General features: G+C 39.7%; 1 protein-coding gene across 1 annotated transcript in view; it reads right to left on the bottom strand.

The window, feature by feature from the left end:
- The window catches only part of TSPEAR (thrombospondin type laminin G domain and EAR repeats), a 115,437-nt gene that overhangs the window by 17,021 nt on the left and 81,151 nt on the right, over positions 1 to 17,265 (bottom strand). Inside the window, exons 8-9 of the mRNA XM_069985231.1 lie at positions 12,531 to 12,717; positions 8,884 to 9,113 (exon numbers count right to left, since the gene is read on the bottom strand). Coding sequence (XP_069841332.1) covers positions 8,884 to 9,113; positions 12,531 to 12,717 — 417 coding nt within the window. The remainder of the gene's footprint in view (positions 1 to 8,883; positions 9,114 to 12,530; positions 12,718 to 17,265) is intronic.

The following is a 17,265-nucleotide window of genomic DNA, read 5'->3' as shown; positions in this document are numbered from 1 at the left end:
TTATACTAGACTGTATATTTCAGGATTTCTTATTACTTTCCACCATTAGTTACAATACTATTATGTTCTCACTATTAGAATTGCTGTATATCAATTTCATGATAATGGTCTGAATTATTCACGTGGAAATTACTTTAAAAATGCTGACGAATTCCATTAAAAATAAAATGGATAAAGCAGTCTGACCACGATTTTATAAACCTAAGGTTGTCACATGCTAGAAAGGAGAGGCATTATCCAGTTGTCCCTCATGAATAGCACCGAGTAGCTGCAGGCATTATTTATACATATCATTGGGCTTTTCTGTTTATTTCTGAACTTTCAAAATATTTTGTAAACAGCCCTGCGTACACAGCAAGTTGCTCATCTTCTAAGATCCATAACTTTTATTTTAACATGGACGAAGCCTTTTGAAAACTTGTTTTGTTTTTTTTCTTTTAGAACTAATTGTACTTTTTAAAGGGGTTATCCAGCGAAAATCTTTTCCTTTCAAATCAACTGGTTTCAGAATGTTATATAGATTTGTAATTTACTTCTATTTAAAAATCTCAAGTCTTCCAGTACTTATCAGATGCTGTATGTCCTGCAGGAAGTGTTTTTTTTTTCTCTTCAGTGTGACACAGTGCTCTCTGCTGCCACCTCTGTCCAAGACAGGAACTGTCCAGAGCAGCAGAAAATTCCCATAGAAAACCTCTCCTGCTGCTATGGACAGTTCCTGTCTCGGTCAGAGATGTCAACAGAGAGATGTCAGACTGAAAATAAAACACCACTTCCTGAAGAACATACAGCACCTGATAAGTATGGGAAGACTTAATATTTCTGAAACCAGTTGGCAGTTTAGCAAATTATTTATGGGGTGAAGTAAAAAAACAATCATAATTTGGTAACTTTTGGATGTTGCATTGTTAGCTGTGCAGTAATTCTAACAAGGTAACTTGCTGCAGTCTAGGGCTATGTCCATACAACATACATTTTCATAAAATAATGGCCGTTGTTTTCTAACATCATTCTTGTTCATTTCATTAAATGCAAACTATGTCTATTTGTGAAAACAATGTAGCGAACATCGTCCACAGCCGCAAAAATAATTTTTGTAGTGTTTTTAATTAATTTAAAAAAAAAAAAATTCAATTGCTTTGCACTGACATATAATTAGCTTTATAACTTTTTATTTTTATCTACAGAGTGGGGGCTTGTTCTGTACATGCTGATCTGTTGTTCTTATTGGTACCATTTAGGGGTAGATTTTTTTAATCTGAAGTGACGAGCAATTGGCAACTCTGGCATTTGCAGTGTTTATAAATACTATAATTTAGTAGTTTGGATATTTATGCACAAGGTGATAATATAAATGTTTATTAAAAATGAAAGTCTGTCTGTCTGTCCCATATAGACTTCCAAACGCCTGAACCATTTGACCCCAAATTTGGCAGGCAGATACACTGGGTGCCCGGGAAGGTTATAGTGAAGGTCTCATCCTTGCCAGATGTACAGGAGAGGAGGGGGATGCAGAAGAGCGGCCCATAGAGATGAATGGGAAAATCTCCACACTGCACACACAGGTGATATAATTAGCTGCAGCTCTGCCCAGGAGAAACGGCAGTTGGGAGCCCTAGCACCCAATAGAATTACTGTCAGGACTGTATCTTTGCGGAGCATTATGCGCCCCTCTGCTCGTGCTGTGCGGCCGAGAAGGCGCTGATATTCTCTTATTCTGTTCTGTGTTTTGTTTTGCTGTGTCTGAACACTGGTTTATTTGCTCTCTTTGGGAGACACACCCGACTTCACCTGCTGTGTTCTGTCTGGCCATGTCAGGGTTAATCTGTGTTTTGGTTCTGCTGTGACTGACAGGTCTTCCTGCCAGTGGATCTGTTTTGTTCTCAGGTGTCTGTGCTTGGAGATCAGGGGGATGGTCCAATTATGTTCTGGATCAGAACCCTGGCCTCCTATATAACTACCTCAGTCTGGGATATCATTGCTGGTTATTGACTTAGTCTCTGCCTGCTTGTATCTTCTGTGTATTTGCTATTCCTGATCTTTGCCTTATTCCTTGACTTCCCTTGCTTGCCGTCTGCCCTTGACCATATTGCCTGGACTTTGACTACGTTTATTGGATATTGATTTTGTACTTTTGCTGTCCGATTGTTGTGACCCGGACTGTTGACTATTCCTCATTGTGTTTGTCTGTCTGTCTGTTTGTCTTGTCTTTGTGTCCCACCTAGCCAGTGCAGGGACCGCCGCCAAGTTGCTCGCCGCCATCTTAGGGCGGATTGTGGCAAGTAGGTAGAGGACAGTGGGCGGGGCTAAGCTCAGGGCTCACTGTCTTGTCTTGTCCTGCTGTCCGGATCCTAACAATTACTACTTTCATTTTCACAGGGAGCAATGGTTGCTAGGGAAGCTGCCTCACAACATCCACAGAAATAACTGGTAGACCCCCTACTCCATCTATACAGTACATGTATACAGGACCCCCTACTCTATCTATACAGTACATGTATACCGGACCCCCTACTCCATCTATACAGTACATGTATACAGGACCCCCTACTCAATCTATACAGTACATGTATACAGGCCCCCCTACTCCATCTATACAGTACATGTATACAGGCCCCCCTACTCCATCTATACAGTACATGTATACAGGACCCCCTACTCCATCTATACAGTACATGTATACAGGGCCCCCTACTCCATCTATACAGTACATGTAAACAGGACCCCCTACTCCATCTATACAGGACATGTATACAGGACAGTATTACCAGCTGCTGCTGCCCTAAGCATTAAACCTGAGGACGCCCCATCCTCACTCACCAATTAACATCAACATAGATTGGTGGATAATAGCTCCAGAGGTCACATTTAACACCGCCATACCAGACCTGACCAATACGGCCATACTGTGACTGGATAACACTGCCATACCAGACCTGACCAATACCGCCACACTGTGACTGGATAACACTGCCATACCTGACCTGACCAATACGGCCATACTGTGACTGGATAACACTGCCATACCAGACCTGACCAATACCACCACACTGTGACTGGATAACACCGCCATACCAGACCTGACCAATACGGCCATACTGTGGCTGGATAACGCCGCCATACCAGACCTGACCAATACCACCACACTGTGACTGGATAACACTGCCATACCAGACCTGACCAATACCGCCACACTGTGACTGGATAACACCGCCATACCAGACCTGACCAATACTACCTTACCCCCCTTCGAAAAGACTAGATTTTCTGGCAAGTCTGAATAGGAGGTGGAAGACTAGAAAAATAAAAAAAATTTAAAAGTTGTTTTCTTCCCCCTGCTCCCTGGTGCTGCGCCCATGCAAGGTGCTGCCCTAGGCAGGTATACAGGCAGGTATACAGGACCCCAAACTATACACTACAGGTATACAGAACCTCCACCAACTATATACTACAAGTATACAGCACCCCCACCAACTCTCTACTACAGGTAAACAGGACCTAAAACTATACACTACAGGTATACAGGAACATCACCAACTATATACGACAGGTATACAAGACCCCAAACTATACACTACAGGTATACAGCACCTCCACCAACTCTATATTACAGGTATACAGGACCCTCAAACTATACAGTACAGGTATACAGGACCCCCGAACTATATACTACAAAACATTACAGGTATACAGGACCCCCAAAACTATACACTACAGGTATACAGGACCTCCACCAACTATACACTACAGGTATACAGGACCTCCATCAACTATATACTACAGGTATACAGGACCCCAAACTATACACTACAGGTATACAGGAACCCAAAACTAAACACTACAGGTATACAGCACCCCCACCAACTCTATACTACAGGTATACAGGACCCCAAAACTATACACTACAGGTATACAGGAACTCCACCAACTATATACTACAGGTATACAGGACCCTCAAACTATACACAACAGGTATACAGGACCCCCGAACTATATACTTCAGGTATATAAGATCTCCACCAACTCTATACTACAGGTATACAGCACCTCCACCAACTTTATACTACAGGTATACAGGACCCCCATCAACTCTATACTACAGGTTTAAAGGATCCCAAACTATACACTACAGGTAAACAGGACCTCCATGAACTATATACTACAGGTATACAGGACCCCAAAACTATACACTACAGGTATACAGGACCCCCAAACTTTACACTACAGGTATACAAGACCTCTACCAACCATAAACTACAGGTACACAGGACCCCCAAACTATAGATTACAGGTATACAGGACCCCTGAACTATATACTACAGGTATAGAAGACCTCCACCAACTATACATTACAGGTATACAGCACCTTCACCAACTATATTACAGGTATGCAGGACCCCCAACTATACAGTAGAGGTATACAGGACCTCTACCAGCTATACACTGCAGGTATACAGTACTTCCCAAACTATACAGTACAGGTACACAACCCCCCCAATTATACACTACTGGTAAACAGGACCTCCCTCAACTATACACTACAGGTATACAACCCCCCTCCCAATTACGAACTACAGGTATACAGGACCCCCTCAACTATACACTACAGATATACAGCCCCCACCCCACTCCAACTATACACTACAGGTATACAGCACCTCCACCAACTCTATACTACAGGCATACAGGACCCTCAAACTATACAGTACAGGTATACAGGACCCCCAAACTATATACTACAAAACATTACAGGTATACAGGACCCCCAAAACTATACACTACAGGTATACAGGACCCCCTTAACTATACACTACAGACATACAGCCCCCCACCCCACCCCAACTATACACTACAGGTATACAGCACCCCCAACAACTCTATACTACAGGTATACAGGACCCCAAAACTATACACTACAGGTATACAGGAACTTCACCAACTATATACTACAGGTATACAGGACTCTCAAACTATACACTACAGGTATACAGGACCCCCGAACTATATACTTCAGGTATATAAGATCTCCACCAACTCTATACTTTAGGTATACAGCACCTCCACCAACTTTATACTACAGGTATACAGGACCCCCACCAACTCTATACTACAGGTTTAAAGGATCCCAAACTATACACTACAGGTAAACAGGACCTCCATCAACTATATACTACAGGTATACAGAACCCCAAAACTATACACTACAGGTATACAGGACCCCCAAACTTTACACTACAGGTATACAAGACCTCTACCAACCATAAACTACAGGTACACAGGACCCCCAAACTATAGATTACAGGTATACAGGAACCCCAAACTATATACTACAGGTATAGAAGACCTCCACCAACTATACATTACAGGTATACAGCACCTTCACCAACTATATTACAGGTATGCAGGACCCCCAACTATACAGTAGAGGTATACAGGACCTCTACCAGCTATACACTGCAGGTATACAGTACTTCCCAAACTATACAGTACAGGTACACAACCCCCCCAATTATACACTACTGGTAAACAGGACCTCCCTCAACTATACACTACAGGTATACAACCCCCCTCCCAATTACACACTAAAGGTATACAGGACCCCCTCAACTATACACTACAGATATACAGCCCCCCACCCTACACCAACTATACACTACAGTTATACAGGATGGATGTTTGAAGTTTTTAGTTTATTTCTAATGTGCATAAGCTACAATTTACATAAACATTGCAGAATTGTCAGGTATATAGGGGCATATAGGGCTACTGGCGATTTCCCCTTAAACAAAAAAAAACAAGGACATAGATTGGCCTCCTGGGCACCTTAGAATAAATCTAATTGACACACTGAAACTTTATACCCGGGCAGCGCTGGGTACATTTTCTAGTATATATATATATATATATATATATATATATATATATATATATACATATATATATATATATATATATATATATATATATATATATTTAAACTTTTATTCCCCCTCAGGGTTCTTACATGTGTATTGCTGCTTGCTGTCATTCTGTCATTCTGAAGTATGTCAGGCTGTAATCAGATCTGACATGGCAGCCCTGGAGGCTTTTAGAAGTATTGTGTCTCAGAGGGGCCTATTGGACACATAACAGGACTTGCACCTATCAACTAACTACCAAGATGCCAGGGTCACTTATGAATGACACACATGATGATGATGATGATGATGATGATGATATGCTGCTGTATATGGACTCTCAGACATGATGCAGCAGTATATAGAGTGGCAGATATGTTGCTGAGTAAAGACTGACAGATATATTGCTGAGATGTTGCAGCAAGTATTAACAGTACAAGCACACACACACACACTTCAGAAGAAGCAGTTTTTCTGTGTCCAATATGGCCTATGGAGGGGGGTGAGAAAGCAGGAAGAGGAGACAAGGCAGCCCTGCACACCACAACATCCTGCAATCTTATCTTACCAAGTTCCCAGAACAGCACTGAGCTTTCTGACCTCTGAATCCAGCATTTTATGTGCCCAAACTCCAAACTGCAGGGCTATTTGTCTCCTCTTTCTACTCACTCATCCCCCTTGGCCCCTCCCCCCATAGGTTATAATGGACACAGCAGAACCAGTCTTCACTTTGTTCCTCTGTAATGAAGACAACTTTTCCTGATAATAAACAGATAAGAAGTGGAGGGGGACACTGCCAAACAGTGTACAGACAGAGGCTTTTTTTTAAACCTATTACAGAGTTTCTTAAAATCACTTGTACTATTGATTTCTGCAAACAGTTACACTTTAACAATAGTTACTTATACAGCCTGCAGTCTGAACTTAATTTAGAAGTAAAAAAAATGTATGAAATTTAAATCTATTGGAAATAAATTATCTGGAACACAACTGTAATATACAAAAATACACTGTATTATAGATGTGTAATATTATTGATGTGATTATAGATAATCTATCTATCTATCTATCTATCTATCTATCTATCTATATTACTGCAGTTTTTCATTTTAACCCAGTACTATTCAGAAAACAATGCTGTTATAGACTAATTTTTTCCCAAAAAAAAGATAAAACATTCAATCAGATTAACTGGAGAAATATTTGGAAGAACAATTTCCTCTGTCCTCGCTCTGGCCCACATGCTGCCCAGCCAATACAAAATAACCAAAGCAACTACAAATAGCACAGCATGACAACAGTTCCTAGGAGAATGGTAGCAGGAGAACATGACATCCGTGCCCTCTCTCTGAATGCTGACATTTACTTCCCATTTACATCTGATTTAGAGGCTACTGCAATGAAAGCTAGGGTAATCTAACCTTTAAATGGATCCAAGTCTCTGATGTGAACATGCCAGCTTTCAGCACTGTCTTACAATGCTTTAAACATATAAAGGAAGTCATTTAATGGGATGCACTAATTGTAAGAGTGCCATTCTAACTGTGCTGATAAAATGCCATAAAAACTAAACTAAATTTAGACGGAAAAATATAACTTTTAACATAATTGTTCCAGAACATCTTTTCCTAGAACCCTGCATTGTGCCATTAGTCTACCTGGAAATGTATGGATAAACTGACAACTGGATATGACCATTCACCTGGTCATTAGGTATATTTTTATACTCTCTGACACTCTAATCAGTGCTGACAGGGTCAGACTACTGTATGTAGGATACAACCTATTGGGAAGTGCCTGTTTGTCAATTTGCTTATTTATTATTTTAAAATGCTCCATCGCTTGTATTGGATGAGAAATGCAAATATTTTTGAAAACAGAACTGACCATTTTATGTTGGTTTCACACATGGCAGTTAATTGGAAAATTGCCATTGCCGTTTATGAGCCAAAATCAGAAATTGATTCAAAGTAATGAGTAAAATAAAGAAAGCCCTTATATGTCTCCTACCTGCCGGATCCACTCCTGGTTTTGCAGTGCCGGTTTTCCAAATAACTGCCATATGTGAAACAAGCATAAGGCCGCATTCACACAAGAAAAAAAAATTGACACAAACTGCACTGAATTCTGTAGTGTTATAAAAAAAAAAAAATATATATATATATATAAAAACACAAAACAACATCAAAATCAACACCAAAATCCACACAGCAGATTCTACATTGATTTTTAAGTTCTCTTTTTTCAAAAAGGTATTTTTTTATCCATGCCAACAATGACAGTGCTAGAAGTAGGTGTGTCAAAGGTTTTAACAGGTCAGGGACCCTTAGAGTAGGGATGGTCCGAACCGCCGAGGTCCGGGTTCGGCTGAACCCGAACACTCGGCATTGGATTACCGCTGTCTGCCCGCTCCGTGCAGCAGGCGGATACAGCGCGAGGACCGCCTGGAAAACTGGGATACAGCCTATGGCTATGGCTGTATCCCAGTTTTCCAGGCGTTCCTCCCGCTGGATCTGCCCACTGCACGAAGAGGGCAGACAGCGGTAATCATTGCAGATGGTTCAGGTTCGTACGAACTCGGTTCGGATCATCCCTACCTTAGAGGTCATTAGAACAAGCCAGGAAAAGTGCATGGATAAGCATTTAATTGACTTCCTAGCTTCAATCTCCATCTCACCACAAGGTATGGCCTCCTTTGTAAGATTAGGAAGCCGCCTCCTGCAGCGAGATAGAAATCAGTAAACCAGGGAATGAAGCTCACAGCTGCGTGCTTTTCCCGTACTAAAGTGGGTGGACTTTCCAAACCCATATGGGAGGAAACCAATGTTCGTCGTATTATTAAACAAAAATCTAGAGCCAGAGATGGAAACACATCCAGGAAAAGGAAGAGAAATAAAGCTAAACTTTCTAAATCCACAGATAACTATTGCACTATAGGTACAGTTCTAAATATAGTTCTCTTGAAAGTTAACACCGGGTGATCACTTACCATTATAGACTGAAAAGGTCTGAAGGTGCTCCCCAACCAGATGTACATATGAGATTGAATGTTGGTAGACGTTCCATTAAATGTGTTTGCTACAACCAAAAATGAATAGGGTCCAATGCTGAAAAATTCCCAGTCATAAGCACCTGAGGTAGGGATGGTCTGATTGATCTCAAACAGCCCATTGCTTGAGTTCCACTTGTAGATAACACTGTTAATATTGTGGTTGTTGCCTGTTGAGATAGAAATAGTAAAAAATATGTATATTATTACTTGTAGTTAATACGTGCCAATAACAAACATGTAAAAGCCAAGATAAATAGTTCTAAGGGGTTTCTGGGTATCAGTGGGGTGCCAACACCTGCCACCCGCAATGATCAGCTGTTCAGTGGGTCTCAATGGGCTGAAAAGCCAGCAGCCCTTCTGAAGTGCAGATACAGAGATAACCAAAACCACCACTAACAAGGAAACATCATCTATAGAATCATTTAAATTATTTGCCAAAGAAGAGGCGATGAAGTGCTCAAGTTTATCTGACCTGTTCTAATAGTCTCCATTGAAATATTATAAAGTAAGTTTTAATTTTTCTCCAATAATCTCAATGAAGTGTTATTACTGCAGGTTCTTGTCTTGTTCTAAGGCAAATGTTACAAAATGTTACACTTACAGTATGTTACTTTCTGTCAAGTTGTGTGTGGAAAAAATACAATTGGGAAGTTGTCAGAGTCTTTACAAAGTGGTCACTCTTTGTAGATTAGAGAACTCTTAATGTATCTCTTTGATCTGTAAATCCGTGTTCCCACTTTAAATCTATAAAAAGAAATTCTTTGATGGGCAATAGATACCAGGCAGAAATGCTTTCACTGAAGAGGAAAATGGCTTAAATGGGCACTGTTCCAAAAAAAACAAAAAACTTCTGATACGTCATAGAGACATATTTTTACTGGTGGGGGTCTGACTGTTCTGATCAGGAGATCAGGAAAATTAGCCGACTAGTTGACTCCAATCATGGACATATAATAAGATGTTGCAATCAATAATGATTGGCCCGAGGAAGGGAGGTCCCTCTAACACCCTAAAATGCAATAGCTAAGTGACAATAGTTTTCCATGGTGGGTATGGCTGGGTATTTAGTGTAGGCCTATCAGGTCCTGACAGAGGTGAGGGTAATAGTCTTTCTATCAGTTTGATGCTACAATAGAATGCAAACAGAAGGACTATATATTCTGGCTCATTCTGGGACTCAAAAAAATTAAGGTAATTAGAATTTTTTATGGAAAATAAAAAATATCCCAGTAATAAAACAAAAATAACTTAAGTCTTTTATTATTAGAAAACAGAAAAATGTGAAAATGCTATTATTATTATTATTATTATTATTACCAAAATAATTAGTGAACTTTAACCCCTAGACGACCCTGAGCGTACCCATACATCCAGGGCCACCTAGGGGTGTTCAGAGCAGGGTTGCACGCCGGCCCCGCTCTGAACCGCCGCAGTCCAGGGTGCCGCATGTAGCCCGGGACTGCAGCTATTAGCGGGCACAATCCGATTGCTGTGCCCGTTAATTAAGTAATCAAATGCAGCTGTCAAAGTTGACAGCTGCATCTGATTACTATATGCAGCCTTATCCCTGGTGTCTAGTGGGGGGATCACCCTCCTGCCCCTGAGACGCGATCGCAGAGGGGCGATCCCCGTGTTCAGTACCTGCCAGGGTCTGCGCCGTAATCGCGCTAATCCCGGCTCGGCACTCGATTGCTTTTGGCTGCAGCAGCCAAAAGCAATCCAGTGCCTATCTCATTGATCTATGCAGTATAACTATACGGTATAGATCTCAATGAGAGATCAGTGTGCATATACTAGAAGTCCCCAGGACTTTATTAATAAAAAGCCCCCTCCCCTAATGAAAGTTTGAATCAACCCCTTTTTCCCATGTTATAAATAAATAAATAAAAATAAATAAACATGTTTTGTATTGCTGCATGCGTAATCGCCCAAAATATTAATTAACCACATTCCTGATCTTACACAGTAAATGGCGTCCGCGCAAAAAAAAATTTAAAGTTCAAAATTGCGCATTTTTGGTCGCATCAAATCCAGAAACATTGTAATAAAAAGTGATCAAAAAGTCGCATATGCACAATCAAGGTACTGATTGAAAGAACACATCATGGTGCAAATAATGACATCTCACACAGACCCATAGACCAAAGCATAAAAGAACTATAAGCCTGGGAATGGAGCGATTTTAAGGAACATATATTTGTTAACAATGGTTTGAATTTTTTACAAACCATCAGATAAAATAAAAGTTATACATGTTACATATCGTTGTAATCGTAATGACTTGAGGGACATATACAATAAGACAGTTTCACTTCAGGGTGAATGGTGTAAAAACAAAAACCCTCCAAATAAAAAAAAATGCATTTTTCTTTTAAATTTTACCACACATCTAAATTTTTCCTGCTTTTGCAGTGTACTTTATGAACAAATTCAGCCTGTCATTACAAAGTTCAATTAGTAGCGCAAAAAATAAGGGCTCATGTGGGTTTCTAGGTGAAAAAATGCAAGAACTATGGCCTTTTAAGCACAAGAAGGAAAAACGAAAATGCAAAAATTTAAATTGGCCAGGTCCTCTAAGGGTTAAAAGAAGTAAAAAAAAATGCTAAAAAAAGTCAGGTTTTTGGTCAACTCCCTCCAAAAATGGAATAAAAAGTAATCAAAAAGCAACATTTATTCCAAAATGCCACAAATAAGAACTATAAATTGCCCCACAAGAAAGAAAAAAAAACCCTCACAGAGTTTCACTGATGGAAAAAATTTTAATGTAAAGCTCTCATATTTCAACAATGCAAAAATTGAAAAGATGGCCGAGGGTTATAGAATTGTATTCCTCTATTGTCTTGTACAATGGAAATACCGTTTTTTTTTTTGTTGTTGTTTTTTGTTTTTAAATAGGAAATAGAAAATAAAATTCTAAATGTGAATTATTATTATTATTATTATTATTATTGTAAAAATTACAGTACAAGACACATTAATGTATTGTAGAGACATGTAATAGGTTTTAAATGATCAGGGTCTCAGTGTTCAGCCACTGACTGACCACTAGAGGAGCCCTTCTCTTCTGCTCTCTGTACACATGATCATGACGGTCCCATAGACTAACATTCAGAATCCATCTTGGTCATGTGGCAGAGAGCTGGGAACTAACACCCTTAGCATGCACTTCTCCCAGCATGTTCCAGCAATCAGTCGGGGTCTGCACACATGGATTCTGACTGATCAAAAAGTTTATTTTAGAATTTAAGAAATAAGCTAGACAGAGGAAATGGTATGTGGCTAGTTTGCAGTGGTCCCTGACAGTCATGTTTTATTTTCCTGGAAAGAAGATATACATTCATGTGACTAATGCAAGCAATCCCTGGTCTCAGCCCATCACCACAAAGGCCAGCGATTGCCTGCAGAAATTTTAACCAACAAGGACCTCCAGAGCATCAACACTAGACCGCTGGGGATTATAAATTTAAGAGGTTTTTTAATATATTGCAGTTTATTTTTATTTTTTATTTTAAATCCTCAGACATCAATGTATAATTTAAGTAAGTAGCAGTACATGTACAACCTAGACATTAGTCTTCTATTACCTTCCCTGTGGTTGGCAACAGCCAAGAAGGTTTCTCCGTCTATGTGAAAGGCCTCCCAGTCACGAGCACTGTATGTTGGTATGGTCTGATACTGAAGAAATTTCATTTTCTTTGAGTTCCATTTGTAAATGACTGACAGCTCCTCCCCATCATCATTCTTTTCAAAGTTAGCCAGGGCTAAGAATATCTTAAAGGGAAAAAGGCACAAAAAAATATTTAATCATGAATTAAACTGAAAATGTAGTTTTTGTCCAGAATAAGACATGATGGTCTGTGTTTATCTTGGCTTTCCACACATTCATCCCTTCCTTTATTATTAATATGACTGATAATGTGCAGATTAATACAATCCTGCTAATTAAAGAAATGCTGGAAGCCGGCTTCCTGAAGACTGGTCCGCAGGTCACGATTGGGCTTTGTTTAATCATGTATTGTGCAGATACTAATAGGTTTCAAGATTTATAGAGATACTTAGGAAAATGAGTTATTTCATAAGGGAAACCTATTACAGATCATTAGTAGTACAAAGAATTGTTATCCAACGCCGGGGAAAGCAAAAAATCTTAGACCATGAAAGGTTGAAGAAAAATAGAAGTTTAGTATCTATGCCTGTAAACACTAAATGAATGTACCCTCAATGCATCATACCACTGTGAATAGTACTTATTTACTATGACTTTTATACTACTAACATGTTCCACATTCCTTTGGGGGCATTTATGCTTGAAGGGGTTTCCCGACAAATTTTAATAATATGTCTGATAAATGAACATTTGTTGGTAAATATAGATATTTTGCTACATTTTTGGGATTGTTCATGTTTTTCTTTTGCATCTGATGCAAACTGCCTTCTCAAAATAACATAGAAGATTGTTGGCAGAAAAAGAACACCTGGACCATCTAGTCTGCCCTTATATAATTTCCTTTATTTCCTGTTCTATGTTTATTTCAGGCATGTTTAAATTAAGTTAAATGTTTCCTTTATTGTCTGTGTTCCTGTCTAATCCTGTAATGGCCTTTCTGTTTCTGCTGTATACTGTAGCAAGGAATTCAGCCAACACTCACTCCCACTAAGTGGATAGCTCCTGTAAGTGTTTCAGATGGGTTTATAGTCAAAAAGGTGTAGTGGAAGAGATACAATATAAAGTTGAGTGAATTCCTGGATACAGTGTACAGCATGAGTCTGTTAAAGGATGTACACTAGACAGAATATGAAACAATGAAGACAACAGAGCAGACAGTTTGCATCAGAGGCAGAGTGAAAGAATAAATGAAAAACTACAGAATGAAAAATGTATTAAACAATGTATGTTAAAGGGGTTATTAAGCATTAGAAAAAACATGGCCACTTTCTTTCAGAGACAATACGACTCTTGTCTAAAGATGATCGAACATCGAGAAATCTTAGGTTCGATCAAATTTGAACATTTTTAAACGTGCAGCATTTGATTCCCGATGGCTTCCCGGTCCGTGGGGAAGCAGGAGACAGCCCGAGCACTGCCTGGAATTCCGGGATATAGCCTAGGTAATAGGCTGTATCCTGGAATTCCAGGTGGTACTCGGGCTGTCTTCTGCTTCCCCGCAGACCGGGAAGGCATTGGGAATCAAATGCTGCACGTTCGAAAATGTTCGAGTTTGTTTGAACCTAAGATTTCCCGATGTTCGATCATCTTTACTCTTGTCTCCAGTTCAGGTTTGCAATTAGGTTCCATTGATCAAAATGGAACTGAGTTGCAAAAATCCACCCAAACTGGAGGTGAGTCGTTGTTGGCCACGTTGTTGTGTATGCTAAAAAAGGATGAGTTTTGATCTGTTTGCTATATAGAGGTAATGACATGCTTTGCCTCAGGTTTACAGACATTTCTAATACTGAAGTACTAAAGTACAAAATTTTTCATCAGAACTGATGTGTGAGCTGTGATACTTCTTTCATTTACAGAGTCACAATAGGTTGTCATAAGTTTTTTAGGGAGATAAATATGCATAACTTGTCTGTGAAGTAGCTGATATGTAGATAGACATGTAAGTCAGCACTGATACTGCCCTGCTTTCAGTTCATGGGCAAACAAGCATCAAAACTGCATTTTCAGCCAACCTGCCAGGTTGTATTAAAAGTCTTTGCACATGCTGGTATAGTCCTGTTAGTGTTAGGTTAAAGGGGTAATTGAAGCTGAGAAAAACATGGCCGCTTTCTTCCAGAGACAGCACCACTCTTCTCTCCAGTTTGGGTGCGATTGCAATTAAAGGGGTTATCCAGCGTTACAAAAACATGGCCACTTTCTTCCAGAGACAGCCCCACTCTTTTCTCCAGCTTGGGCGGGCTTTTGCTGCTCAGTTCCATTACAGTGAATAGAACTTAATTGCAAACCGCACCTGAACTGGAGACAAGAGTTGTGTTGTCTCTGAAAGAAAGTGGCCATGTTTTTGTAGCACTGGATAACCCCTTTAAGCTCCATTTATTTTAATGGAACTGAGTTGCAAAACCCCACTCAAACTAGAGACAAGTGTTGTGCTGTTTCTAGAAGGAAGCGGCCATGTTTTCATAAGAATAGATAACCCCTTCAAGCCTCTATTCTAAGACTTGAGTGTATTAAAGTGACACTGTCACCCCCTTTTTGCATTCTGACTTCTCTACACAGGTGTAATAGGTAAATTTAGCCCCTTTTATCACGTCATCGGCACATAGGCCCGCCCCCTCGATGTCCATTGGTATGGGACGACCTAGAAGGAGTGGGGCCTAGACCTTTAGGCCAGCCTTTTCCAATGGTTGGTGAGGGGGTGGGGCCTATGTGTCGATGATGTCACGGAGGGGCGGAGCAACAGTGATGCTGTGGGTGGGGCTAAGTGGTGCTGTTGTCGAGAAGCCCCGCCCACTGAGCACAATTTGCAGTTGATAAAAGATCTTTTTTCACTTGAACAAGCAGCATGACATATGATATGATATAAGGTATTAAAACTGCTAAATTTACCTTGTACACCTGTGTAGAGAAGTCAGAATGCAAAGAGGGGGTGACAGTGTCACTTTAAACTAAGAAGAGTTATGATCTGAGCACATCTAGTCAGAGATTTATCACAGCATGTGCAGAAGAATATTGAAACAGATCCCCATAGCAACCAATCAGATTGCTGCTTTAATTTTTTTTAAAAGGTTCTTAAAAATGAAAGCTGGAATCCGATTGGCTGCTATGGAGATCTGCTACACTGTACTGCTGCACATGCTGTGATAACAGCCCTCTAGTGTTTGTTCTATTTAATCCTATTAGTTGAATGATGTATATGTACAGCCAGTATCCAGTAAATTCAGCATGTATACAGTGCTTACACTGTGGCCTCCTCTTTGGCCAAGAACAAGTTATTGACCCCCTCTTGTTACCCACGACAGTTTTATTTATTTTACTTTTTCAATCTGATTTCTTAAACTGAGAAGAAGTTTCCAATCTGTTACAGCAAGACACCGGCGTTCTTACAGTGTGTTAATAAATATTATAGAGTTGTTTTCGGATTTGAGGTTCCTTTAAGACCTGTTTCTACACATGAGTGAAACAACAGTCACAACAACCTGACAGGAAGAGTAGGGAACAGAACAACCACATAAAGCGATCCTGCTGAAAACCATTAATCATACGGCCAGAAAGCGCCAGAACACGTGTTAGATGTAATACCACAACAAAATACTAACATTTTAATCTATCATCCACAACTAGTTACATGCTTTATCATTTGTGTCCTTAAAGGCTCATTCTCACGAGCGACACACATGGGTTTAATAAAATTGCATCTGTCTGGCTTGTATTTCATCACGGTGAGTTGCATGTCAATTTTATGTTATTCCCTGCAGAAATCCTATCTAGATCCTGAGTGTTGTGTATGTACATACGTCTCCAGTGCCTATAATCATGCTGTAATATAGAGAACAAACTAATGGGCATCTTATTAGTCTTTACTTCTATTACTTCCTCTTTGTATCAAAAACACCATCATCACCTATAAGATAAAGCTTAGTTTAGGCTGTCTTCACACAGTGTATTTTTCCCGCCTTTTTGATGGTTTCTATGCCTAGACATTATACACAACAACAACTACTTTTAGGCGAAATATAAAAAGAGAGTCATGAGAAGACCTTTTATTCAAAGGACACCTATCAAAATAAAAGAATAAAATCTGTAACGAAAAAACCTTTATTGACTCTTGTAGCAATTCAAAGATGAGGGTACATAACAATTAAAACATCACTTTTAATGTCAATCGCTAAAACAACAGTCCCCCACATGACAAATGTCGGACATAAACTACAAAGATAAGGAGCCAATAGTTTATAAGGGGCTACCTACAACACCACATACGAGTCACATGACATATATATATATATATATATATATATATATATATATATATATATATATATATATATAGCAACAATCATAGATGTGATCTCTTACCACTTGGATGTGTTCATGTAGACTGGTAATCAGATTTCTGGCAGGGTCTGTCCACACCAACACTAGATAGATAAAGAAAGGGCACAATAACAGATTAACCCTGTTATGCCCTATTAGGAAGATTTGATGAACTACCCTTGCTCGCTTAGAGTCTATGGAGTACTCGCCCTTAGAAGAGCGACCCCTACCCTGATCTACCCCTACCCTGATCTAAACCTTTGCCCTACTTGTGACTCCAACGCGTTTCTTCCATACTTTGGAGTCCTCAGGGAGAAAAATTGAAATAAAGCAAGGAG

This window comes from Dendropsophus ebraccatus, chromosome 9 (assembly GCF_027789765.1).
Source record: "Dendropsophus ebraccatus isolate aDenEbr1 chromosome 9, aDenEbr1.pat, whole genome shotgun sequence".
In the NCBI taxonomy this organism is placed as follows: domain Eukaryota; kingdom Metazoa; phylum Chordata; class Amphibia; order Anura; family Hylidae; genus Dendropsophus; species Dendropsophus ebraccatus.
The sequence above is the reverse complement of the archived record's forward strand: the minus strand, read 5'-3'. Positions and strand labels throughout refer to the sequence as shown.